At 43.8% G+C, this 26,512-nt stretch overlaps 1 protein-coding gene across 1 annotated transcript in view; it reads left to right on the plus strand.

Annotated features, from left to right (window-relative positions):
• The window catches only part of CDHR2 (cadherin related family member 2), a 245,259-nt gene that overhangs the window by 113,562 nt on the left and 105,185 nt on the right, over nt 1–26,512 (plus strand). Inside the window, exons 9-12 of the mRNA XM_073620461.1 lie at nt 14,690–14,833; nt 17,684–17,759; nt 17,842–17,960; nt 20,713–20,943. Of these exons, the coding sequence (XP_073476562.1) occupies nt 14,690–14,833; nt 17,684–17,759; nt 17,842–17,960; nt 20,713–20,943 (570 nt within the window). The remainder of the gene's footprint in view (nt 1–14,689; nt 14,834–17,683; nt 17,760–17,841; nt 17,961–20,712; nt 20,944–26,512) is intronic.

Below are 26,512 nucleotides of genomic sequence, written 5' to 3' on the forward strand. Positions count from 1 at the left end.
CAACAACCATAATATTAATATTATTTATATCACTACAAAACAAATGCCTTTTAACCACTTACGGACCGCCCGCCACAGTTTTACGTCGCTACTTTGAAGAGGAATATCATTGTTATGGCAGCAGCTAGCTGCCATAACCCCGGTATCCTCTTCTTCAGCAGGCGGTCCACTTTTAGATAAAAGTGGTCTCTGTGGCGCATCCGCTGCAAGATCACTTTTATCGGTGGCGGGAGAGGGTCCACCCTCCTCCCGCCACGCTCTGGTGCCCTCCGCCGCTCACTGGTGGCAGAGGCGATCGGATCCTTCTTCCTGCTAGGCATGGAGATGAGTGAGGGGAAGATGGCCCCCACCCGTCTCCATATCATTGCAGGGCGGAAGCAACGTCAAAACATCACTTCCGCCCATAGCTCTTAAAGGGCCTTTTTTTTGTTCAAATTACATTTTAGTGTAAATATGAGATCTGAGGTCTTTTTGACCCAAGATCTCATATTTAAGAGGGCCTGTCATGCTTTTTACAATAGTGTAAAAATAAAAAATAAAAGGTAAAATAAATAGGAAAAAAAAATGTTAAACGTGCCCCGTCCCGCCGAGCTCACGTGCAGAAGCGAACTCATACTTGAGTAGTGCCCACATATGAAAACCACACACATGAGGTATCGCCAAGATGGGTAGAGCAAGAGCAATAATTCTATCCCTAGACCTCCTCTATAGCTCAAAACATGCAACCTGTAGAATTTTTTAAATGTCGCCTATGGAGATTTTTAAGGGTAAAAGTTTGTCGCCATTCCATGAGCGGCGCAATTTTGAAGCGTGACATGTTGGGTATCAATTTACTCAGTGTAACATTATCTTTCACAATATTTAAAAAAATTGGGCTAACTTTACTGTTGTCTTATTTTTTAATTCAAAAAAGTGTTTTTTTTCCAAAAAAAGTGCGCTTGTAAGACCGCTGAGCAAATACAGTGTGACAGAAAGTATTGCAATGACCGCCATTTTATTCTCTAGGGTGTTAGAAAAAAAAATATATATAATGTTTGGGGGTTCTAAGTAATTTTCTAGCAAAAAAAACTGTTTTTAACTTGTAAACAACAAATCTCAGAAAGAGGCTCGGTCCTTAACCACTTGAGGTCCGGGCCATAGCCGAATGACGGCTACAGCGCGGACCTCAATCTCCGGGAGGACGTCATATGACGTCCTCCCCTATGCACGCGCACCGCGCGCACCCTGCAGGGCGCGCGGTGTGCGCGCTGTGATCACCGAGTCACGGAGACTCGGATGATCACAGATCCGAGTAAGGGGCCGGTCCTGGCCCCTTACCATGTGATCAGCTGTCAGCCAATGACAGCTGGTCACATGATGTAAACAAAAGCTCGGTGATCGGTTTAGTTTTCTCCTCACGCTGACAGCGTGAGGAGGAAAAAAAAGCCGATCACCGCCTCATGTCAAAGGGACATCGGTCCCGAAGAGGAAGGAGGCACAGATGCCTCATCTGTGCCTCCAAGTGCCATCTGCCAGTGCCCACAGTGCCCACAAGTGCCACATATTAAAACCCACAAGTGCCACATATTAAAACCCACAAGTGCCACCTATTAAAGCCCACAAGTGCCACCTATCAATGCCCACAAGTGCCACCTATTAGTGCCACCTAGCAGTGCTGCCATCAGTCAGTGCCCAATCAGTGCCCAACACTGCCACCCATCAGTGCCCATAACCGCCACCCATCAGTGCCCATCACTGCCACCTATCGGTGCCCATCAGTGCCGCCCCATCAGCGTACATCAACGAAGGAGAAAAATTAACTGTTTGCAAAAATTGATAACAAAATATTTAAAAAAATATAATTTTTTTTCAAAAATTCTGTCTTTTAAAATTTTTTTAACAAAAAATAAAAACCGTAGAGGTGATCAAATACCATCAAAAGAAAGCTCTATTTGTGGGAAAAAAATAATAAAAATTTCATTTGGGTACTGTGTTGTATGACCGCGCAATTGTCATTCAAAGTGCGACAGCGCTGAAAGCTGAAAATTGGTCTGGACAGGAGGGGGGTTTAAGTGCCCAGTAAGCAAGTGGTTAAGGGGTTAAAATACGTTTGGCATAACTACATGAGAATGTACACTGCATTTTGACATTTCATGAATTGCTGCGCCACGAACAGTAGTTTACAAGACCGAACTTCGATCATGTGTGTTTGTACTTTTGACTTTTGTGTGATGATTTCTGTACTGACCATACAAAAATTGGACGTTGAGCTGTCGCTCATCAAAAATGTACTAGTCTGCTCATCCAGCTTTTGTCTGACGAAAAATAAAAATCGGATGTCGAAAGGAGCATACTAACGGTAAGAATTTCGTATGACAGGCCGTAAAACAACAATTCCCTCCCAAAATTCACATCGTGTGTACGGGCCTTTAGGCCTCTTGCACACGGGAGTAAAAAAAAAAAAAAGCCTTTTTATTTTTTTACTGATTTGAAATTAGGTGCATTGTTGTCTATGGAGCAATGCACACAACTGAGTAATGCCGTGTACACACGACCGGACTGGTCCGACGGAACGAATCCGTCGGACAATCCGACCGTGTGTGGGCTTCAGCCGACCTTCAGCGGACTTTTTCTGTCGAAAATCAGACGGACTTTAGATTTGGAACATGTTTCAAATCTTTCTGACGGACTCGAGTCCGGTCGAAAAATCCGTTTCATCTGTATGCTAGTCCGACGGACAAAAAAGGACGTAAGGGCAGCTATTGGCTACTGGCTATGAACTTCCTTATTCTAGTCCCTTCGAATGTCATCACGTTCAAACCAACGGTCCGTTCGTGTGTGGGCAAGTCCGGTCGTCCGAAAGTCCGTCGTAACTCTGTCGAAAGTCTGTCGGAAAGACCGTCGGACCTTTCATGCTGAAAAGTCCACCCGTGTGTACGTGGCTTTAGGATCAGTAATACAGCGATGAGCACAGAGCTGTAAAACAAAAATAGAAAATGTTACATTTGAGGGAAGTAATTTACTCACGTACACGTGTTTACTAATCTATAAACATGTTTACACGCATATAAAATAAGTTTCCACTGATACCATTGATCTATTTAGATAACTTTTTAGAAATCTGTAAGGGGGTAATTCTTCCCAATGACCACAAATGTAAGGAGCATTTTTTCCACTGATTATCTTATTAATGTTGTAGATATAGTAACTTTTAGCAGGGATTCTCTGAGACTGGAAAGTTATTTCAAAGATTGAGAAAGGTTTCTATATCTAAAAGAAAATGACATACTTTTAACAATAAAGCAAGGTTTTCTTGGTGTCTTGTAGTGTATACATGTATGGCCTTCTAGTAGATTTTAGCCGACCTGCAGCAACTTTTTTGATGTGACCGGGGCGGGGGACCTCTGATGTGGAGTTATTTCTGGAAGCACTTTATTCATCCATTTAAATTTGAATTATTTATGAGACTGTTTTTTTCAGCCCATAAATTTTTGCAAAATATACAATGTGGCTCTCACACTGAGAAGACTGGAGACCCCTGCTCTAATAGATACAAATATCCCCATGTGTAAAGTGAAAAATAGATACACATCCAAAAAAGACCAATGTGTACAAAAAGACACAAATATGTGCAATATGTGCACCTTAAAACAACTAAATAGGAGCAAAAAAGCCGCAAAAAACAGCAAAATAAAAAACAATCCACATACATAAATTGATAACTAGAACCTGTGCTGAAACAGAAAAAAGAAAAAACTGTGCTAACAAAGACACAGGAAAGAGTCCATAAAGCATTCAATACAGTCCATTAGAATTGGATAATTAAATGAAAAGCCTCAATAAATTCTTTTCAGAGTATAGTCCCACACGGTAGTCAAGGAATAATAAGAATGTTGGATGGCCACTTACCAAAACCGTGGGATCTCTGTTACAGAGGTCTAATAGGCACAGACAGGAGGGAACACCAGGCATGTACTGGCCATCGGGACTACCGGGAGATTCCCAGAGGGCCGATGGCTCAGTGGGCCAGTCAGGTGCAGTCCTGGAGCCGCTCCTCTCTGACAGTGAGTGATCGCAATTTCACTCCTGTCAGGAGGAGCAGCTTCCGTCATATGCTGCTGGAGAGAGCATTAGGCGTTATGCTCCCTCCAGCCTGCAGGGCGAGATAGACCAACGGCAGACTTTCCTTCCGTCTCTCCCCTATCACTTGTTATCACATGACTGGAGAGAGGAACGAGAAGCTGCCTTCAAAACGGTGAGTACATGTGGGAGGGGGAGGAGAGGGAGGACACTGATGTGAAGGGCTGCTGATGGGGGCTCTCTGATGGGGACTGTGATGTGAAGTGGGCTGCTGGTGGGGACTGTGATGTGAAGGGGGCTGCTGGTGGGGACTGTGATGTGAAGGGGGCTGCTGGTGGGAACTGTGATGTGAAGGGGGCTGCTGGTGGGGACTGTGATGTGAAGGGAGCTGCTGGTGGGGACTGTGATGTGAAGTGGGCTGCTGGTGGGGACTGTGATGTTAAGGGAGCTGCTCGTGATGGACTGTGATGTGAAGGGAGCTGCTGGTGGGGACTGTGATGTGAAGGGAGCTGCTGGTAGGGACTGTGATGTGAAGTGGGCTGCTGGTGGGGACTGTGATGTGAAGGGGGCTGCTGGTGGGGACTGTGATGTGAAGAGAGCTGCTGGTGGGGACTGTGATGTGAAGTGGGCTGCTGGTGGGGACTGTGATGTGAAGGGAGCTGCTGGTGGGGACTGTGATGTGAAGAGAGCTGCTGGTGGGGACTGTGATGTGAAGTGGGCTGCTGGTGGGGACTGTGATGTGAAGTGGGCTGCTGGTGGGGACTGTGATGTGAAGTGGGCTGCTGGTGGGGACTGTGATGTGAAGGGAGCTGCTGGTGGGGACTGTGATGTGAAGAGGGACGCTGTTGGGGACACTCTGATGTAAGGCGGATGCTGTTGGGGACACTGATGTAAGAGGGATGTTGTTGGGGACACTCTGATGTAAGGGGAATGCTGTTGGGGACACTCTGATGTAAGAGGGACGCTGTTGGGGACACTCTGATCTAAGGGGGATGCTGTTGGGGACACTTTGATGTAAGGGGGATGCTGTTGAGGACACTCTGATGTAAGGGGGACGTTGTTGAGGACACTCTGATGTAAGGGGGACATTGTTGAGGACACTCTGATGTAAGGGGGACGCTGTTGGGGACACTCTGATGTAAGGGGGACGCTTTTGGGGACACTGATATAACAGGGACGCTGTTGGGGACACTCTGATGTAAGGGGGATGCTGTTGGGGACACTGATGTAAGGGGGACGCTGTTGGGGACACTCTGATGTAAGGGGGACGCTGTTGGGGACACTCTGATGTAAGGGGGACGCTGTTGGGGACACTGATGTAAGGGGGACGCTGTTGGGGACACTCTGATGTAAGAGGGACGCTGTTGGGGACACTCTGATGTAAGGGGGGCGCTGTTGGGGACACTCAAAATTAAAGTGGGCCAGTCATGAGGAAGTCCAGGGCCAAATTTTTGTCCCAGTCCAGCCTTGGGGAACACTCAAGCGAGGGCGGCAGTTTTCAAACATCCGTCCGGATCCTCTCCTCCACTGATAAGTCCAGGCTCTGCTAAACTCTGTGGGACCCACGTTTAGAAGTAGAAATAGGGGCTTTCAAGGGGTGAGTCCTACTCTGCTGCCACTTCCAGTAACGTCTCCTCTCTACTTCCTCCTGACTGACCCCTCATTCCTTGACTACCGTGTGGGACTATACTCTGAAAAGGATTTATTGGGGCTTTCCATTTAATTATCCAATTGTAATGGACTGTATTAAATGCTTTATGGACTCTTTCCTGTGTCTTTGTTAGCACAGTTTTTTCTTTTTTCTGTTTCAGCACAGGTTCTAGTTATCAATTTATATATGTGGATTGTTTTTTATTTTGCTGTTTTTTTGCTGTTTTTTTGTTGCTCCTATTTAGTTGTTTTAAGGTGCACATGTTGCACATATTTGTGTCTTTTTGTACACATTGGTCTTTTTTGGTTGCACATCTATTTTCCACATATTTTCAAAGCTGTATATTCCAGTTTTTTTCCTAGATTGCAGCACCATCACATATATATTTTTTAATGTAACTATATTTTTATACATTGTTTTCCATTAGTATCCACTTGGGGTAGCGCGGATTGTCCACTTTACACACAAATCTCCCCATGCATAGCTCCAAACTGTCCCTGATTTTGAGGGACAGTCCCTGATTTGGAACAAAGTCCTTTTGTGTGCCCTATGCCTACATACTTTTGCTAATAGTTGTCCTTCATTCCCATCTCAGAAAGTTGGCCCATGTTGTATCTCTAATGCCGTGTACACATGGGCGGACTTTTCGACCGGACTGGTCCGACGGGACGAATCCGTTGGACAATCCAACCATGTGTGGGCTTCATTGGACCTGCAACAGACTTTTTCGGGCAAAAATAAGAGGGACTTTAGATTTGAAACATGCTTCAAATCTTTCCAACGGATTTGAGTCCGGTCAAAAAATCCGCTCGTCTGTAAGCTAGTCCGACGGACGAATACTGACGCTAAGGCAGTTATTGGCTACTGGCTATCAACTTACCTACAGTCGCATAAATTTCAATGTCAATTCCATGCGGTCCATTCTTCGTATAGTAGAGGGGTGAGCGTCCTGGTAAAAACTGGGGTGAAATTTTCCTGCAGGCAAACCAGGATAGATGAAATGGGCCGATACATTTTCTTATTATGCTCTATTGACAGTGCTATGTATGTACTGGCAAATATATATATCCCCCTCCTTTTAATTTAGATATTATGCTTAAATTGAATGAATTTCTGTTAGATAAAAAGGAATTCCCGATTATAGCAGTGGGGGACTTTAATGAGGTACTAGACAGAAAGTTGGACCGCTTCCCGGTGAGAACCCTCTCAGAGTGTGCCGCTAAGAGTCAGTTTTTGGATGAAGTGGGGTTGGTGGACCTGTGGAGGGTGCGGAATCCGGGGGTGTTACAATATTCCTGCAGCTCAGTGTCACACTCAGCCCTCTCGAGGATAGACCTGGTCCTGGGGAACGATAGAGCTCTTCAGTTATCAGGCAAGATTATGTAGGGGCCAAGAGGTGTTTCGGACCACTCTCCCATGGTAGTTACACTGAAGGTAGGGGGACACAGCCCCCGGAAGGAATGGAGGATAAGCCCACACTGTTTTGAGGTATTCAGAAAGGAGAATGGAATTCTCCCCTCTTTGAAGGAGTTTGTAGGTTTCAATCAGGGAACAGTGACATCCACTGTGCTATGGGATGCTCTTAAGGCCTTTCTTAGGGGGGTCTTAATACAGCAGATGGCCAAATTTAATAAAGAAGCTAGGAGGGAGGAAGAGAACTCACTAAGGGAAGCATTAGAGGCTGAAAATAACTTTATTAGAAATCCAATCCCTGAGAAGGAAAAGATATGGCAAGAGAAACAACAGGTGTATAAACAGGTTACCTTGCAGAAGGCTGAGACTAGGCGGCTCCTCCAGTGTCAGGTATCCCTGGTGGAGGGAGAGAGGGTGGGAAGAGTGTTGGCACAGTTGGTGAAATCCAATAAGGCTCCATCAACGGTCCTAGCTATTAGAGCACAGAGTGGAGTATACTCTCAAGTTCCCCAAAAATAGTGCAAACCTTTAGGGACTATTATAAAAAGCTGTACACCTCCCAGAAAAAAGGTAAAGATGTAGGGATGGAGAACTTCCTGGGGAAGTTGTCAATCCCAATCCTTTAGCAAGAGGAAAGGGATTTATTAGAATCCCCAATAACAATCGCAGAATTACAACAAGCAATTGGAAGTATGGCGTGCCTTAAGTCGCCTGGTCCGGATGGATTACCAATTGAGGCCTATAGGCACTTTGGGGAGGTGCTAATCCCTGAACTGCTGAAAGCATTGGGGGACGCGCATGAGGGGGGGCGACTGCCTGCATCAATGCTAGAAGCAACAATCATAGTGCTGCAGAAAGAGGGGAAAGATCCCCTTGATGTGGCTGCTTATAGGCCAATCTCCCTACTATGTACAGATGCTAAAATCCTGGCCAAGGTCCTGGCTGCCAGATTGAGTGGAGTTATCCATAAATTAATACATGAGGACCAGGCGGAGTTTATGGCCAACAGATCTACAAGTCTGAACATCAGAAGGGCTTTCTTGAACCTACAGTCCCCTATGGAGAATGAGGGTTCAAGAGCCTTATTGACCCTAGATGTCTCTAAGGCTTTTGATAGTGTGGAGTGGGGCTATGTGTGGCACGTGTTGGGAAAGTTTGGATTTGGTCCCTCCTTCATTGGTTGGATTAAAATGCTTTATAACAGCCCTAAGGCAAGAGTAAAAATAAACAATGAATTTTCAGAGTGGTTCGAGCTAGAGAGGGGGACGAGACAGGGGTGTCCACTCTCCCCATTGCTTTTTGTGCTGGCGATGGAGCCCCTGGCTATCTCCATTAGAGCGAGCCATGAGATAAAAGGGTTCCAGAGGAGGTCGAGTGAAGAAAGAATTGCGCTATATGCGGATGACATTTTGTTATTCTTGGGAGATAGTAAGAACTCAGTGAGAATGAGACAATGAGAATAGTGGAGGAATTTGGTAGATTCTCCGGGTTGGAAATAAATTGGGAGAAATACGAGCTCCTACCGCTGGACCCCTTAGGAGCGCTAACAGTACACGGACTGCCTCAGGTGGCAATAGTGGAAGCATTGAAGTACTTGGGAATTGTCCTAACGAAGGACCCCAATCAATATATCAGTAAAAATCTAGTACCTCTTCTGTCCAAATTCAAACAAAAGATAAGCATTTGGAGACTCCCCTTATCAGTAGCAGGAAGATGCAGCTTGATAAAAATGATCTGGATGCCTCAACTGCTGTACGTCCTGCATAACTCCCCAGTCTGGATTTGTAAGAGTTGGTTTAAAAGAATTGAGGCTCTTTTTAGGGAACTGATATGGAAAGGAGGACAGGCCAGGCTACGGCTTCAAGTTCTCCAGCTCCCCACTCGGGAGGGGGGGTTTGCTCTTCCCCATCCAGAGCGTTATTTTCTTGCAACTCAACTGCAGCAATTAATGGGGTGCGGGACTCCGGAGGGTGGCACTCCGAACGGTAGGCTAATACTGATAAGTGCTCGGCATAATACGCTAATTGAGGCTTTGGAGGTAGCCATGTTTTATCATGAATTCCCAACAATTAAATTGTTAACTAAGCTCTGGAAAACTGTTAAGAAATTAATGAGGCAAGAGGGATTTACAGACTACACCCCTATTTGGAATAATCGCAATTTACAGGAAATTCTAAAAATTGGAAAAGCTAGAGGGTGGGAGGTTTGTGGTATTAAAATGCTAAAACAGCTTTACTCAGGTAATACTCTTAAAAAATTCCCTGAGTTGGTTAGGGAATTTAAGATCCCACAGAGTTACCTTTTTCTATATGGTCAGATGGAACATGCTCTCAGGGCCCAATTTGGAGATCAGCCCCCGGGATGGGTGGAAATGCCCTTCTTTCGAAATCTACTTCAGGTAGTCCCCACTAAGGGGCTAATATCTAAAATCTACGACCAACTAAGCAACTCAGAGAACAGAAGGGGGGTACTTCAGAGGGTAAGAGCTAAATGGGAAGAGGAGCTGGGGTTAATATCCCAGGAACAATGGAAGAGGATGTTTGAGATGGGGCCCCTGGTGTCAGTGTCCCCCTCACAGAAGATCTCGCATCTGATGCTGCTTAACAGAGCTTACTATACTCCAAAACAGCTCTTTAGGTTCGGTAGAAGGTCCAACGATAGATGCCCCAGGTGTCGGGAGTCTGGGGATCTTATCCACTTGCTCTGGAGGTGCCCCAAGCTATTCCATTACTGAGAGGGGGTAACTAGTAGCCTGGGAGATATTTTTTGCACGTCAGTGAAAAGGGAGGCAGTGGAATGCATCTTGGGATACAGAAGGGTAGAGGGGGAGAGGAGGAGCACTACACTGGCAATTTTGAGAGGATTGTTTCAGGCCAGGAAAATTATAACGCTAAGGTGGCAATCAAAGGATCCCCCGACTGTGAAAGATTGGATAGTTACACTTAGTGATTCCTTGGGTAGAGAGAGATTGGAGTACATTAAGAGAGGGAATCTCCAGGAATTCGATAGAATGTGGAAGCCGTGGGAGGAAAAGGTGGACTGCCTAAAGGGAAAGGTTGGAGTGTAGGGGATTGGGCTATTGTTTCAGTATGACAAGTTCGGTAGGAATATATAATTTTGGCTTGCACCGGGGGATTTAGGGTTGGTGGCGATATGGTGTTGGTAGGTTTGTTCTTAGAGATGTGACCGCTCTATCCAATCACCAAGTAGTGAATCAGAATCCCAGCCGTGCTGAACGTCCAGATATACCCACAAGACCCCGAAGGCTATGCCCCCAGCGTCATGCATGGGCGTCCAAAAGACATCCACCATCAAAGGGGGGTGCACAGATGCAACAACCACCCAACCGTCCGGGATGACCCACACAGCCCACACCTGAGTTACCTCAGGGAGACGTCAGTGTATGGGCGTGGAAAACATGGCGCCGATGTGCAGGTGGCCACCCCCGTCGACAGAAAGGAGAGGACAGCAAGAGATCAGGACAGAGCTCCCCTATGCACATCGCAGCCCCCGAGCTGGATGGAAACCACTGCCACAAAAGACAAACAGCGAAAGGGGAACAGCTCAGCCCAGCAAGGCCCCCTGGGAGCAGTATGCAAATATAACTGGCCAAAGGGTGATAATACACTAGATGTAATATGGACAAAGGCTAATGGTAACAACAGACCAGTGTGTGGGCTGAATGGGTGTCTTCCACCCGGGTTCAATCAAAAAAAGAAAGATTAAGGTCTGGTGTGACCCCTCTGACACCTCCATCCCTAATAGCGCACAAAAAAACAAGAAAAATAGCCCTGGGACTTTAGATGAGGTGAGAGAGGTTTAGCCAATGTCCACAGCGAACACTGAGACAAAATCAATTTATTCATTTCAAAATGTTATGTAACGGAGCGGTAACAACAATGATTGTGAGTTACCAGGCATAATAGCCAATGTACACAACACAGATGAACGTAAATATACAAAGATTTATTACAAATGTTATACATCAATGAGCAACAATACAACTTGAAAGTTGCTGGGTCAGTAAATACACATACAAAATAAGATGATAAAATGTACATACATGTGGACAGGGAAGTATGTGAACATAATGCAGACATCAATAATACCCAGCATGTGCCGGCATAAAACAAGCATCAATAAAGCCCTATGCATTTCGCGAGACCCTGCTCGCTTCTTCAGGGGCGGATGCATGAATGTTGTATCTGCAATGTAAGTAATAAGATCAATAAATGTATGTGGTTGGTGTGGGCTCGAGCTGAGATATCTGGGCAGCCGAGAATAAGTAATTTAGGAATTTTCTTAGCAAGGCATTTAATAAAGCTTTATATAATGTTTCGCTGATGTGAAAAAAAAAAAAAAAAAAAGTCCGTCAGAAAGACCGTCGGACCTTTAATACCGAAAAGTCAGCCCGTGTGTACACGGTATTACAAGCACTGCAAGTTCTGAAAAATACCTGATGATCCTGTCTTTGTGTAGTGGGCCAGCAACACCGTGCCTCTGCTGCACTGAAATTCCATGGAATATTGTCAGTCCTGATGAATCTCCTCTGCTGGACTTTATCAGAGCAATATTTTCTCTTTATCTCCATTTAACTTGTCAACACTACAGTATACCAGCTGCCTGCTGTTTCTACCCTTTCCTTAAGCCTAGTACAAACTGGCCGAATGTCGGGCAACATTGGCCAGTTCATTAAACAACGGCCGATATTCAGCCCGTGTGTATGACAGAAGCCGGACGAGCATGCTGGAAAACCAGCGTCCAATGGTGGAGAGCGCTGACCAGAGTGTTCTGGTGGGGGGGGGGGCCCTGTCAGAAAACAATAGAACAGCAGGGGTGATCAATGCACTAACGTCGGATCATTAGTACAACGGCTCCGACCTGACTCGTCAGTTTCAAAAAAACTAGTGGTTTGTACCTGGCTTTAGGCAGAGCTGACAACACTGCTATGGATTTTAGTGCAGAAAAGGCAGCATTGTCAGCTCACTATAGGATGTTAGGAGCTGTCTGCATTTGAGAAGGGATGATGCCATTATATTAAGGCAAACTTTTCTGTACTGTTGTGGGGGGGGGTAGCTCAATGGGATTCACCTTCCCTTGGGAAAAAAGGCAGTCCAACTGCAGGTCTTTTCTTAAAAGTTTGGCTTGTAGCCAGTTTTATTTAAAAGGTTGCAAAGAAAAAAAAAAATAAAATAAATCCTTGCCATGTAGTCACTACCTAAACATTGCAGGTTCCTACCTCACAGATGAAAGGCTTCTCCCAGCCACCCACAAAAACAAACATTATGCGAACCTTTTCCTTTCTCTTACAAAGCAATCCTACACATCCACAGCTCTCTCAGGTTTTGGCTTCCTAAATCCCAGGTTAGAGCACCCTCTTGCTCCACTTCTGCTTTATTTATACCACCTGCTGGTGGTAAATGTGGAATGCAAAATCCAATCCCCTCCCTCGACCCCAAAGAATTTGCAGCACTCATCTTCACACTTACCCCCTAAGCAAAAGTTCCCCTTGCAAGCCCAAATTCTCCCTAAACAAAAATACCCCCTCCCAGCACAAATCCTCTACCTCTAAAATTTCTGCTCTGAGCATAAACCCCCCCTACAAAACCCCCTCTCCCAGCACAAATTTCTCCCAACTCCCCTCTCCTAGCACTAATCCTCCCCCCCCAACCCCCCTAATCCCCGCCACCCCTCCTGCCCACCCCTTGTCCTGGCCCTGCCCAACCAACAGTTCTAAGGTAACCCGGACCGGATTCCACCTTAGTTTACTGCATATGAACGCATGTAAGGTGACACATAGGGGTTGATTTACTAAAGGCAAAAAGGCTGTTGCACTCAGCAAATGCAGTTGCTCCAGAGCTTAGTAAATGAGCAAAAGATCTGCTGACTCCCATCATCCAATCATGTGCAAGCAAAAATGCTGTTTTTTTAAATTATTTTCCTTGCATGTGATTGGGTACTCTTTGTAAACTAAAGCCTTACCTCATTTACTAAGTTCTGGAGCAATTGCACTTGCAGAGGGAAACTGCACTTTGCAAAGTGCACAGTCTATTTGCCTTTAGTAAATCAACCACATAGTGTCCTTTAACCACCTCGCCTTTCCCACTGTCACAACATGCATTGTAGATCAAGCTAAAGTCAATTAATACACAGTTTCACAACTGCTTTTTAGGGATGGCCAAAAAGCTGTGATAGGGGGAGTGAACAACAGAGAACTTACAACATTCTCTATACACAGGTATTGTTAGGTAAGATAGCAAAAGATGGCATGGGTCACTTTAAAGTATAACGAAAAGCAAAACTTTTTTTTATTTTGGATAGAATAGAGATGGATTAGAACACCTGTCAGTTTTTATTGTTGTCTGTGTCCCCGTTAGGGAGATTTACTCTATTTGTCCTGTTTACCATTATCATTGAAAGTGAAAGTATAAGAAAATCCCAAGTTTTGGGTTGTCCCCAGAAAAGTAACAGAGGGAAAATTCCAATGGGGACACTAGTTCTGGTAACCTGGGACCATTTCTTTATTTTCCCTTAATTTATAGAGAATTCCTCTCACTTCCTGTTTGGCTACGGGACAGAAAGTGAAAGGAAATCTCCCAAATGGGGCAAAGATGGCAAAAATAAACCTTACAGGGGTTATAACCCTCCCTTTCTCCATCCAAAATGAAAAAAACCCCAAAAACCTATAGTTCTATTTTAATTGGAAATCAGAAAGCATCAAAGAGCAATGAGTCATTTACTGGTCAGATGCCTCTGCATAAACATTTATTAAAGAAGGCAGAACTTCAACTGAATAATGTGTTCCATACATTTCCAATATATTTAAATAATTTTCTTTCCATACAAATTTATAGCAAGTATTCAAAAGTAACCAGTCAGGACATATATATGGAACATGCCGACACTGATCTGAGTTGCAAGAAGCATCCTTCGGGGTATCTGATTCTTAGCTTTATCTCAAACTTTGAGTCACTAACCTGTATCACATACCTCCCAACTTTTTGAGATGGGAACGAGGGACACCTATTAGCAAAAGTATGTAGGCATAGGACACACACACACCCTGCCACACCCTCTTAAAGGAGAATTATACAAAAACATTATTAGTTAAATCCATAGTGCTTTTATTTACCACTACTATTCCTTTAAACTGTCTTTTTACAAATGCAGCACTTTAGAAATTGGATGAAAGGTTTAGCACTGGGAAACACTTTTTAAAAGATAAAAAGTGCATTAAATATATACAGCTATATAGATCAGACCAATATGGAGGACAAATGAGGAGGAAAGAGGGACTGAGGGAAATCAGGGACAGTTGGGAGCTACGTGTATCATGCTGGTAATTTGTCTCCACTGATTCCTAGTCAGTGACATCCCTGGTGTTGGCATCTCTAAAATTAATTGAAGAAAGGCATTTCCCAAATGTTATAACCAGACGTGTTCCCTATAAGATGGAATGGATGTAAATAATTTTGGTAAATTTATTGCTAGTATTCCGTTTTATTTGTTACTTCTAAAGTGATTGTTATTACTGTGCTAAAATAATATTTGTATTGAAACTTACAGGACCGTGGTGGGACACTCAATGGTTCATTTATTCATCAAAACTCCACAGCTTATGTATCTGTAAATGTTGCAGATGTACCAGATTTGGACCCTGAGTTTATTGGAGCTCCTTATGTGGCTTCTGTTAATGAACATACCACAGTAGTAAGTAATTCCTCAGTTGATATTATTGTAAGAAGCAATCTACAGGTTGTAAGAAGCCCAATGGGTTTGGGCAAAGCAGTGTCCCTGGAAACACTGCTTCAACAAGGGTATTCTTAAACTGTAAAATTAACTCAGTAATGTTCAAAGCATCAGTAAATGTATTGACATTTCCTGGACTCTATAAAGTGGATATATTGTAACTCAATTCACTAAAATCTCAGATAAGCTTTAACACGGTAATATAATTTCAAAGGTAATTTTCAATCCTTAAGATCTGTAGCTTTTTAATAAAATAATACCAGGTAGTCCTTACATGAAAGTCATTGCTCAGGCACATCCTGTTAGGGGCACGGGGGACGGGACAACATTTTGTCCCTGTCTCCCAACTTCCCTCCTGTGTTGCACCCCCCGTTACTTATACCCATGTTATCTGCTTCCAATGGAGACTTTATTGTTCTCCATAGTTAGCTCCTTTTTGGCTAATTCCTGCTAAATGAGCTGAAATTCAAGCCTTAAGTGGCCCTGCAAGCACAGCCCAGCTAAAAATTGACTGAGCCTGATGGAAATATATTGGGTGAACTGTGATTGCATTCCAGGAGATGCATTCACTATTTGGCAGCACTGGCAGCTGTGGGTGCTGCAGCTGCACGAATACTACAGCTGACAGTAGAGTTTTCTCCCTCTGTCTCATGGGCTAAAAAGCTGCAATTTGAGCAGACTATGGGAGTCTTAAATGGCAATGCCGACTATCATTGTACAGGCATGTTCTACTGTTTTACAAACAAAAAATGTCACCCGCTGCAATCTATAACTCACTTTCATGGTGAGGTGAACTAAGCAAAGAAATCCAAGTTCCTAGGCCACATATCAGCTAGCCAGAAAAAAAATTACACTGTCTTAACAATTTGCATTAAAAACTGCCTCGTCAAGGCCCCGCTGTATAGTGTGGTCCTCTAATCTATGGGAGCCTCCATGTTGGAGCATATATAGCAGTGGATAAATTAAGGCCAGGTATGTCAGGGGGGAGCCCACATTCCCTTAAAGACACAGAGACACACCAGAAGCCCAGCACTGCAAAATGGCAACTGAAGATGTATTATGTGTCCCAATACCAAACCTTCTGCTGCTGTCAGTAGAAGGAAGCCAGCTTAAGCTGGAAAGAGTGCATATAGACAGAAAGGGGTCAGTTTACCTAAGACAAATAGACTGTTTACTTTGCAAGGGAATTTTTTACAGATCTTGGTAAATGAGGTGAAGCTCTGATGACTTTTCTCATTCAATAATTTGCAAGCAAAATTACTGTTTTTAATTCCTTGCTCGTGATTGATTATTCTTTGCATAGTGAAATTACACCACATTCACTTAGCTCTGAGGAATATTCTGTTGCAGAGTGCAACTTCCCTTACAAAGTGATCAACCTACTTGCCTTTAGTAACTCAACTCTAAAGTGCCCTAAAGAGGCAACTTCCTTCAAAGCAGAGCAGGTGCATTTTATTTACCTACATTTACCTACATTCTGCCTCAGCCTAGGTTCACATATGTACGTGCTCGTTTCTATTTATTTGAATGGGCTGCTGTACCTGCGAGAAACACGGGGAAGACATTCCCTGACTCTTTTTATAAATGCGCAGCATGGAACCACATGGTGCTGCAGCACTATGAGCGCAGGTGCCAATGCGTTGGGGTGCTATTAAGAGTCAATGGCACCCCAGGTGTCTGCTAAAGAGCAGCCCTTTTCTGTGTAAATGGGGAACGCACAAGATTATGCACACGTTTGCGACCTGCATATTTGTGAACCTAGGCTTATACCACCTGCAACGTGAGGTACATTAGTGCTGTGAATGTAAATCGTTATTACCAATGGTGTGCGTCGCTAATTTCAAAGTGCTCAAAGTGATTTAATGAAATCAACTAAACAAATTCCTAAATATAAATCACAGAATTAATAAAGTGCTACGTGCATATACACATCCAGTGAAGTCCATGTGTTACAAGCCAAGCCTGATGACGTCAGAGTGATGAAATGCGCTGGCGGGGCTTGTTGGCATCACTTCTGTCCGCTTAGTTCTGGGCCGTGGAACACAAAACTTTGCTAGGAGTTGATATGCGCATGTAGCTCATGTGATGCGAACCTCCTAATGTGAGTAGTATACTGCTTGTTTTTACACCATTTTAATAAACAAAATAATACTATGGAATGCCACCTGGCTTGTATTTCCCTCTGCATGAACGAGGTGAAGCAATAATGGAGCAGTGGTGATAAAAGGAGTGTCTAATCTACAGACTTGATTTTGCATATACAAAGCGCTGTTCACTTGCCTTTCTGGTGAGTGGGGACACAAAGGAGGGGAGCACGGAGTGTCTGCACCTGAAGCACAGGAGTTATATTGTTTGAAGCACAGAGCACTTTTTTGCACTTAAATGCTATATATATATATATATATATATATATATATATATATATATATATATATATATACATTTAAAGCACGTAGCACTTTACTCTGATTTATATTTATGAATTTGTTTAGTTATTGATTTGATTGAATCACTTTGAGCACTTTGAAATTAGCGCAGCACACCATTGGTAATAGTTATTAGATTACCCCTTCACAGGGCAATCCTAGTGAGGGCAGCTATAAAGCACATACCATAGCAAAGGGAAGAGTACCTTTTTTGTAACATGTGACACAGTAAAATGCAATGCTTTATATCATACATACCGTGAAGACAACGTTTTATTTATCACTTTTAGTGCAGTTGAATGATCACCTGTACTTACGTTTAAATTAAACATCCTCTTTTCCTGCCTCATAATAAAACTCTGTCTCATTGATATGTATTTTCTAGGGTCAATTCATTCTTAAAGTGTCAGCCATTGATGCAGACAGAGGAATTAGTGATGAAATCCTTTATTCCATCAATAGTAAGTATGCCAACTCCTGAGAGGGAGTATTAGAGGTGTTAACAGGATATAGATTTTTCATTTGAATTTTGTTTGTCTTCAGGTTCCACAGTGAGTGATCTCTTCAGTATAGATAAGTTGACTGGAGAAATTTGTGTAAGTGGTGACATAGACAGAGAGAAATTATTGGATAATGATGAGCAAGTTATACTGACTGTGATGGTAAGTATCACATTTAAATTAATCTGAAACTACAGTTGTATAAAGCAACATATAAAACATGGGAATACGAGCACTTTTACACTGGTGCGGGGGGCGTAAGCGGTAAAGCGCCGCTAATATTAGCGGTGCTTTTAACCCCCACTAGCAGCCGAAGAAAGGGTTAAAAGTGCTGCTGCTGAAGTGCTTTGCAGGTGCTTCGGCAGTGGTGCCCATTGATTTCAATGGGCAGGAGGGGTGGAGGGGTGGTCTATACACCGCTCCTCCACCACCCGAAAGATGCTGCTTGCAGGACTTTTTCTAATGTCCTGCAAGTGCACTTTCCCAGTGTGAAAGCACTCTGGCTTTCACACTGGGGATGCAAGGGAGGCATTTCTTAGGCACTTGACAGGCGCTATTTTTTAGCCCAAAAGTGCCTGAATAACGCCCCAGTGTGAAAGGGGTCTTAATGTTCAAATACGTCGCTATAATAAGAGAATTAACCAGTAAACACAGAGTCTTTAAAACTAAGTTAATATATAACATGAGCCAAATGGAAAGGGAGAATTAAAGGAGCCCAATTTGGAAAATTGTTAAACCATTAAAGGCTAACTCCATCTTTTGCAACATGTTACATGTTACACACATATTTAGGGTATAAGGCTCCATTCACATCTGCACGTCTCATGAATGTTACTGACTTTTGAAATGTGATCAGCAAATGTGTGTTTTCATGCACAGCAAAACATGCGACAAACATGTTAAAGAAACACACCAAGCTCTATGCTCAAGACTGGAGACCACCTTCCACAGAGTGAATACACAAAGGTAAGGGGGTGGGGGTTCCTGCTATAAGGGGGAACCTTTATATCAGTGTCCCCTTACAATATTTGTATTCACCCCCACTCTTACATCGGTAACCCCTCTCAGACTGGCCTAGCGGCACTGTCACTGTCCTCCACTCAGGTGCACAATGCGGGGCTCAGTCAGATGGCTCCAGCTTGGTGGCTCTGGTTTTATTCTATAGTCTCCCCTCAACAGTCCACACATGTCTGACTCCTCCCATGTCCCCCATCCCGGCAGTGCTCCCACTCTTGTCTCCTCTACAGACCCCCTCAGAGACTGCAGACATGATAAAAGACAAGAGATGGTCAGAGATTGCGGACATGATACAAGAGATGGTCAGAGGCTGCAGACATGATACAGGAGGTGGTCAGAGGCTGCGGACATGTTACAGGAGGTTGTCAGAGGCTGCGTGGACATGGTACAGGAGATGGTCAGAGGCTGTGCAGACATGGTACAGGAGGTGGTCTGAGGCTGCGCAGACATAGTACAGGAAGTGGTCAGAGGCTGCAGACATGGTACTGGAGGTGGTCAGAGGCTGCGGACATGGTACAGAAGGTGGTCAGAGGCTGCGCGGACATGGTATAAGAGGTGGTCAGAGGCTGCTGACATGATATAGGAGGTGGTCAGAGACTGCGGACATGGTAAAGAAGGTGGTCAGAGACTGCAGACATGATACAGAAGGTGGTCAGAGGCTGCGGACATGGTACAGGAGGTGGTCAGAGGCTGCGGACATGATACAGGAGGTGGTCAGAGGCTGCGGACATGATACAAGAGAAGGTTAGAGGCTGCGTGGACATGGTAGTGTCCTCCTCACCCCCTCACAGTAGTTTCCTTCTCTGTCCCCCTTCATATCACCTCTCCACATCAGTGGCCTCCTGTGCCCCTTTCACCTCTCCACAGGCCCATCAGTGTCCTCCTCTGCCCCTTTCGCTTCCCACAGTAATGTCCTCCTCTGCCCCTTTCACCCCCCACAGTAGTGTCCTCCTCTGCCCCCTTTATATTACCCCCTTGAGTGTCCTCACTCCTCCTCTGCTGTGGCTATGCCCCGCCGAGAACGAGTGCCTTCCATTCAAAAATGGCGCCAGGTGGCACCATCACATCACTGCGCATGCGCCCGCCCGGCCGAAAATGGGCGAGCGTGTACAAGCTTTCTGGAGCCCAGCAGGTGCATGTGCAATTGCAGTGTCATCCCCCAGCAATCATTTTTATTGGTGCTGCTGCCTGTAACGGCCATTTACAGGCAGCCCAAAAATGTGCTGAAATTTACGGGCTGTCCGTAAATTAACAGGTGGTTGGCAACACTGCTGTATACATAATTTTAGTTGCACATGATTGGTTATTCTTTGCATAGGAAAATGTCACCACATTCACTAAGCTCTATTCATTACAAAGTGTGACTTCCCTACAAACTTATTTGCTTTTAGTAAATTAACCCCATTGTGTCCAGTTTCTTTCCTCATCCTAGATTGCAAACTTATATTGGGAGGTCTCTTTTCCCCATTTGTATTATATCTTTGTGCTTGACATTGTCTATAGTTTGTAAATGCCACTTTTTCACTTTTATTCATTACTGCCCAACATAAATATAAGAAATTCATAATAATTCCTTAGTTACAAAGTTTCCGGTCAATATCATCCTGTGCCTGTTATATTTGTTTAAACTTATAGGTAAATATAAAAATACACACAATTTAAAAAATCGATGCAAACATTTCTTGTGGCTTCATATTAATTATTTAGATTCATCTTTTTAAAACGTGTGGGTTCTGTATATAAGGAAATGTGAATTTTTTAAAAATAATTAACCATTTTGCAAGGTTAAATATCTAAAAATGTTACAGTGTATTTGTTTTAGCAGAAAATCTACACTACGTCATAATATTTTGCTTTGGTTTATATTTTAATGGTTATTTTGTTCTATTTTGTACAGGCCCAAGAACAGAATTTAAATATACATGGACAAAATGCAACGGCAACTACAACTGTTACAATCCGCGTATTAGATATAAATGATAATAAACCCGAATTTTACAACTGTGAAGTAACTGATTGTAATTTCAAAACTGACCATGCGACAAACTTCTATGGAGAAATAGAAGAACATTCATCTGTGCGGGTACCGGTAGCAAATCTTACCATCACTGCTAATGACCCTGATAAGGTACTTTTTGATGTTTATCACTAAATGACTTATTTAATGCCTATGGGCCTGTATTAGCAAATGATCAAGTGAACTGGCATAGAATTTTGAAACCTGGTCCCACTAGATGACCATGAGATTGATGTTATCCTTTTTTTAATCATAAAAAGATTTTATTGTGCATAAAATAGAGAAGGTACAAACATTTGTAAAAGGCATAACGCACTAAAAGTACCATGTACATGGTTATACATTGAGGTAGGATAAACCATCTCACAATAAGTGTAAAAGTCAGCGTATTATCAGACTTTAAACTAAAGATAACACAAAAAACTTAGAACATATAATCCCCTGCAGTGTGTACTATACAATAATGTACAAGAAGAAAAAAGGCATCCCGAACAAACAAAATGACTCCCAAAACATTATCCAAGGTAATCTACGCAAGAATCATTATTCCTACGCCTGTCTGTAAAGGTCGAGGCTAGTGCTCTCCTATTTTCTCAGCTAGACCTGGAGTGGTCTAGTAAGAACAAGTTGTGGAGTGACCACCTCAGGATTCTCCAGCCATTCTTGACAGATTTTGGTAAATTTTCCTAACACATTTCTATGCTGATATGCAATCTTTTCCCTAACGAGTATTGTATTCTCCTGTTGTATCCATTGAGTAGATGTGGGGGCTTGGGGGGAAAGCCAAAACCTTACAATCATCTTTCTAGCTAGATAAAGCAATCTAGTCAAAGCAACATATGTAGAAGGAGGATATACAGTAACTCCTCCACGAGGCCACCCAATAGACAAGTAACCGGATCCATCAACAGCTGTATATGATAAGCCTTAGTAATGACCTCAACCACCTCATTCCATTAGCGTACCAATTCAGGGCATTTCCAGAGTAGATGAATCAAAGTACCCTGATATAACTGACACTTCGGGCACAAGGGGGAGTCTCTCCTTCCCCATTTATATATTTGTATTGGGGTCCTAAACACCCTGTGGAGAATAAATAAGTAGGGAATGGGAGACTCTGGTCTCTGCTGAGGCTAGAAAGGCAGAGGAACACTGTATTGCTCATCCTTCACCAGATTCTGGACAATTTTTGAGCCACAGAGACTGAAACTAGGGGGCCAGTCGCCAAAATCTGTTCCCAGCTATCTCCATCTATAGGGCCAACATCCGATTCGCACCTCTCCCTACAGTGTAGCAGATCTGGAGCTTGGATATGGGCTAACAGGCAGGTACACAGTGGGGACGGAAAGTATTCAGACCCCCTTCAATTTTTCACTCTTTGTTATATTGCAGCCATTTGCTAAAATCATTTAAGTTCATTTTTTTTCCTCATTAATGTACGCACAGCACCCCATATTGACAGAAAAACACAGAATTGTTGACATTTTTGCAGATTTATTAAAAAAGAAAAACTGAAATATCACATGGTCCTAAGTATTCAGACCCTTTGCTCAGTATTTAGTAGAAGCACCCTTTTGATCTAATACAGCCATGAGTCTTTTTGGGAAAGATGCAACAAGTTTTTCACACCTGGATTTGGGGATCCTCTGCCATTCCTCCTTGCAGATCCTCTCCAATTCTGTCAGGTTGAATGGTAAACGTTGGTGGACAGCCATTTTTAGGTCTCTCTAGAGATGCTGAATTGGGTTTAAGTCAGGGCTCTGGCTGAGCCATTCAAGAACAATCACGGAGTTGTTGTGAAGCCACTCCTTTGTTATTTTAGCTGTGTGCTTGTGGTCATTGTCTTGTTGGAAGGTAAATCTTCGGCCCAGTCTGAGGTCCTGAGCACTCTGGAGAAGGTTTTCATCCAGGATATCCCTGCACTTGGTCGCATTCATCTTTCCCTCTATTGCAACCAGTCGTCCTGTCCCTGTAGCTAAAAAAGACCCCCACAGCATGATGCTGCCACCACCATGCTTTACTTTTGGGACTGTATTGGCCAGGTGATGAGCAGTGCCTGGTTTTCTCCACACATACCGCTTAGGATTAAGGCCAAAAAGTTCTATCTTGGTCTCATCAGACCAGAGAATCTTATTTCTCACCATCTTGGAGTCCTTCAGGTGTTTTTTAGCAAACACCATGGGGGCTTTCATGTGTCTTGCACTGAGGAGAGGCTTCCGTCGGACCACTCTGCCATAAAGCCCCGACTGGTGGAGGACTGCAGTGATGGTTGACTTTCTACAACTTTCTCCCATCTCCCAACTGCATCTCTGGAGCTCAGCCCCAGTGATCTTTGGGTTCTTCTTTACCTCTCACACCATGGCTCTTCTCCCCCGATAGCTCAGTTTGGCCGGACGGCCAGCTCTAGGAAGGGTTCTGGTCATCCCAAACGTCTTCCATTTAAGGATTATGGAGGCCACTGTGCTCTTAGGAACCTTAAGTGCAGCAGAAATTTTGTTGTAACCTTGGCCAGATCTGTGCCACAATTCTGTCTCTGAGCTCTTCAGGCAGTTCCTTTGACCTCATGATTCTCATTTGCTCTGGCATGCACTGTGAGCTGTAAGGTCTTATATAGACAGGTGTGTGGCTTTCCTAATCAAGTCCAATCAGTATAATCAAACACAGCTGGACTCAAATGAAGGTGTAGAACCATCTCAAGGATGATCAGAAGAAAAGGACAGCACCTGAGTTAAATATATGAGTGTCACAGCAAAGGGTTTGAATACTTAGAACCATGTGATATTTCAGTTTTTCTTTTTTAATGAATCTGCAAAAATGTCAACAATTCTGTGTTTTTCTGTCAATATGGGGTGCTGTGTGTACATTAATGAGGAAAAAAAATGAACTTAAATGATTTTAGCAAATGGCTGCAATATAACAAATAGTGAAAAATTTAAGGGGGTCTGAATACTTTCCGTCCCCACTGTATATACGAGAAATAGTTACCTTTTTGTCTACGCTATTAAATATAGAGGGGAGGAAATCAGAATTATCAAAATACATGATAGAGCTTCTACTCTGTACTCTCATGGCGTTCCGTAGCTGCAAATACATAAAGTAGAGATTTGGTAACAAAGGGAACTCTGCTCTCAATTGAGTAAAGGACTTCACCACTGTACCTTCAAACAACTGGGACATGTACTTAATCCTGGCTGCTTTCCAGATAGAATGAGTCAACAATGTCTCTAATTCAGGATAGGATCTGTTACCCCAGATGGGCGTGCAGTCCAGAAAGCCCTCAATGGCCAAATGTACAGTCGGGCACCCAGGTGGGACCCCTGGAAGGCCCATTTCCATCTGGCACATTGCAGAGTACTCCACAAGGGAATGAATCAGCATGAATCAGCAAGGTCCTGGAAGGGTCTTCTACCACTGATAAATCCCATCCTGTAAGATGCTGCAGTTGCACAGCCAAAAAATAGGGGAAATAGTGCGGGACAGCCATTCCCCCCTGGTCTTTAGGGTATTGCAAGGTAGTTAGTTTAATTCAGGCCATTCTTCCATATTAATGCTCTATATGAGTGAACCAATAGCCAGGTATCCAAATGGGCGCATTGTGAAGCACAAACAACAGCTGCGGTGCCCACGGCATTTTAATGAGATTGGCTCTGCTTGTGGAAGTTTGCACCAGTTGGCACATTTAAGCTTACATTTTTGTAAAATAGGTTCCAAATTTAAAGGTATATAGTCTCTAGGGTTTCCAGTCACCTCAATTCCCAAATATCTAAATGACAGAACTACTTCAACCTGAGCCGCCGATTCGGGTATAGCAGATTCCAGGGGGTCTAGTAATAGGAGAGAGGATTTGTGCCAAATAATTGTAAATCCAGAGTACTGTCCAAACCGTTCTATGAGATACATAACAGCCTCCAAACAATCTACCGCATCCCCCAGGTAAATCCAAGTATCATCAGCATAGAGGGAGATTTTATCCTCCCTCTTCCCCTGATGAAACCCCACAATATCCGGAGAAGTCTGGACCATAGCTGCCAATGGTTCCAATGCCAAGGCAAAAAGCAGGGGTGACAGTGGACACCCCTGCCTAGTAACCATGTGCAGAAGAAACATCTCCGACAAAATTATATTAATTATTATTAATTATATTAATATTCGTATTCTGGCCTGAGGAGCCGCATATAGTAGCTGCACCCATGCAAGAAAGAACATTCCAACTCTGAATTTTCTCAAAACCGCCCAAAGGTATTTCCACTCAACTCTGTTAAAAGCTTTGGCAGCTTCGAGGGAGAACGCCGCCCTATTTCCAGGATTATCCACCAGCAACTGGATATTCAGGAATAAACAGCATATATTGAGCGCAGTAGACCGAGCAGGTATGAAACCCGACTGATCCAAATGCACCAAACCTAAGACAACTCCCGCCAATCTCGTGGCCAGAACCCTAGCTAGTAATTTAATATCCGAGTTTATAAGAGAAATGGGCCTATACGAGTTGGTTAGCAATGGATTCTTACCAGGCTTGGGTATAACCACTATGACTGCCTCGTTCATAGATTGAGGGAGACTTCCAGATCAGACTGCGGCATTCATAGTATCTTAAAGGAGAAGGAGGTTCACTATATCTTTTATAGACCTCAGCTGGGAGGCCATCCGTGCCTGGACATTTACTGTTAGCCATAGAGGCTACTGCCTCAGTGAGTTCCTCGAGTGTAAGGTGGGCATTTAATATCATTTGGCCACCTGTAGACAGGACTGGAAGAGAGTATTGATCTAAAAAATCCTTCAATTCCACCTCCGTGGAAGAGACATTAGCGGTATATACATCCTCAAAATAGTCCCCAAATACTGATGCTACCCTACCCGGGCCATGAACCATTGCAAGGGGGTCTGAATGGCATCAATCTGCGACTTTGCCCATTATGCCTGAGATATCACTGACAATACATGCCCTGTATTTTCCCCTTCTTCAAAATGTCGCTGTTGCATGAAAAATCTTTTCTGACCCATGAAAACAACTGGGGACTGGGCATCCAACCAACTCCGTTCAGAATCTGGTGAAGGCTGAGCAATACAGTGTTCCTCAGCCTTCCTAGACTCAGCAGAGTCCAGAGTCTCCCATTCCCTATTATTAGATTTAATAGCAGATATTTGTTTTATGATGAGGCCTCTGAGATGCGCCTTAAGGGCGTCCCAAACAATACCCGGAGCTGCTGTACTCTGATTGCATTGGATAAAAGTAGTAATTGCCTTAGGCAAGGGATCATCAGCAGGAAACAATTGGAGCCAAAAGGAATTTACTTTCCATAATCTCTCCCCAGAGACACCCGGAACAGAGATTAGCGTCTGTAGGAAAGAGTGGTCAGAAATGCTCCGAAGTCCATCAGGGTAACCTTAGGCATAGCCAAAGGGTTGCACAAACAAAAGTCAATGCGGGATAATGCTCTGTGTGAGGCAGAGTAGCAGGAATAATATCTCTTGCTTGGATATCTGTCCCTCCACACATCTCCCAAGCCAAGCTCAAAAATCAGTCTTGCGAATGAGGTAGCAGGGCTTCTGGGGTACCCTCCAGGAGGCAAGAACTTGTCTAACTTCTTATCCAGAAGATTATTAAAATCCCCCAAAACCCATACGGGTTTATCGGGATAGGGGACCATAAATTATGCTAAACAATTTAAGCTCTCCA

The sequence above is a fragment of the Aquarana catesbeiana genome, linkage group LG03 (genome assembly GCF_042186555.1).
Source record: "Aquarana catesbeiana isolate 2022-GZ linkage group LG03, ASM4218655v1, whole genome shotgun sequence".
In the NCBI taxonomy this organism is placed as follows: domain Eukaryota; kingdom Metazoa; phylum Chordata; class Amphibia; order Anura; family Ranidae; genus Aquarana; species Aquarana catesbeiana.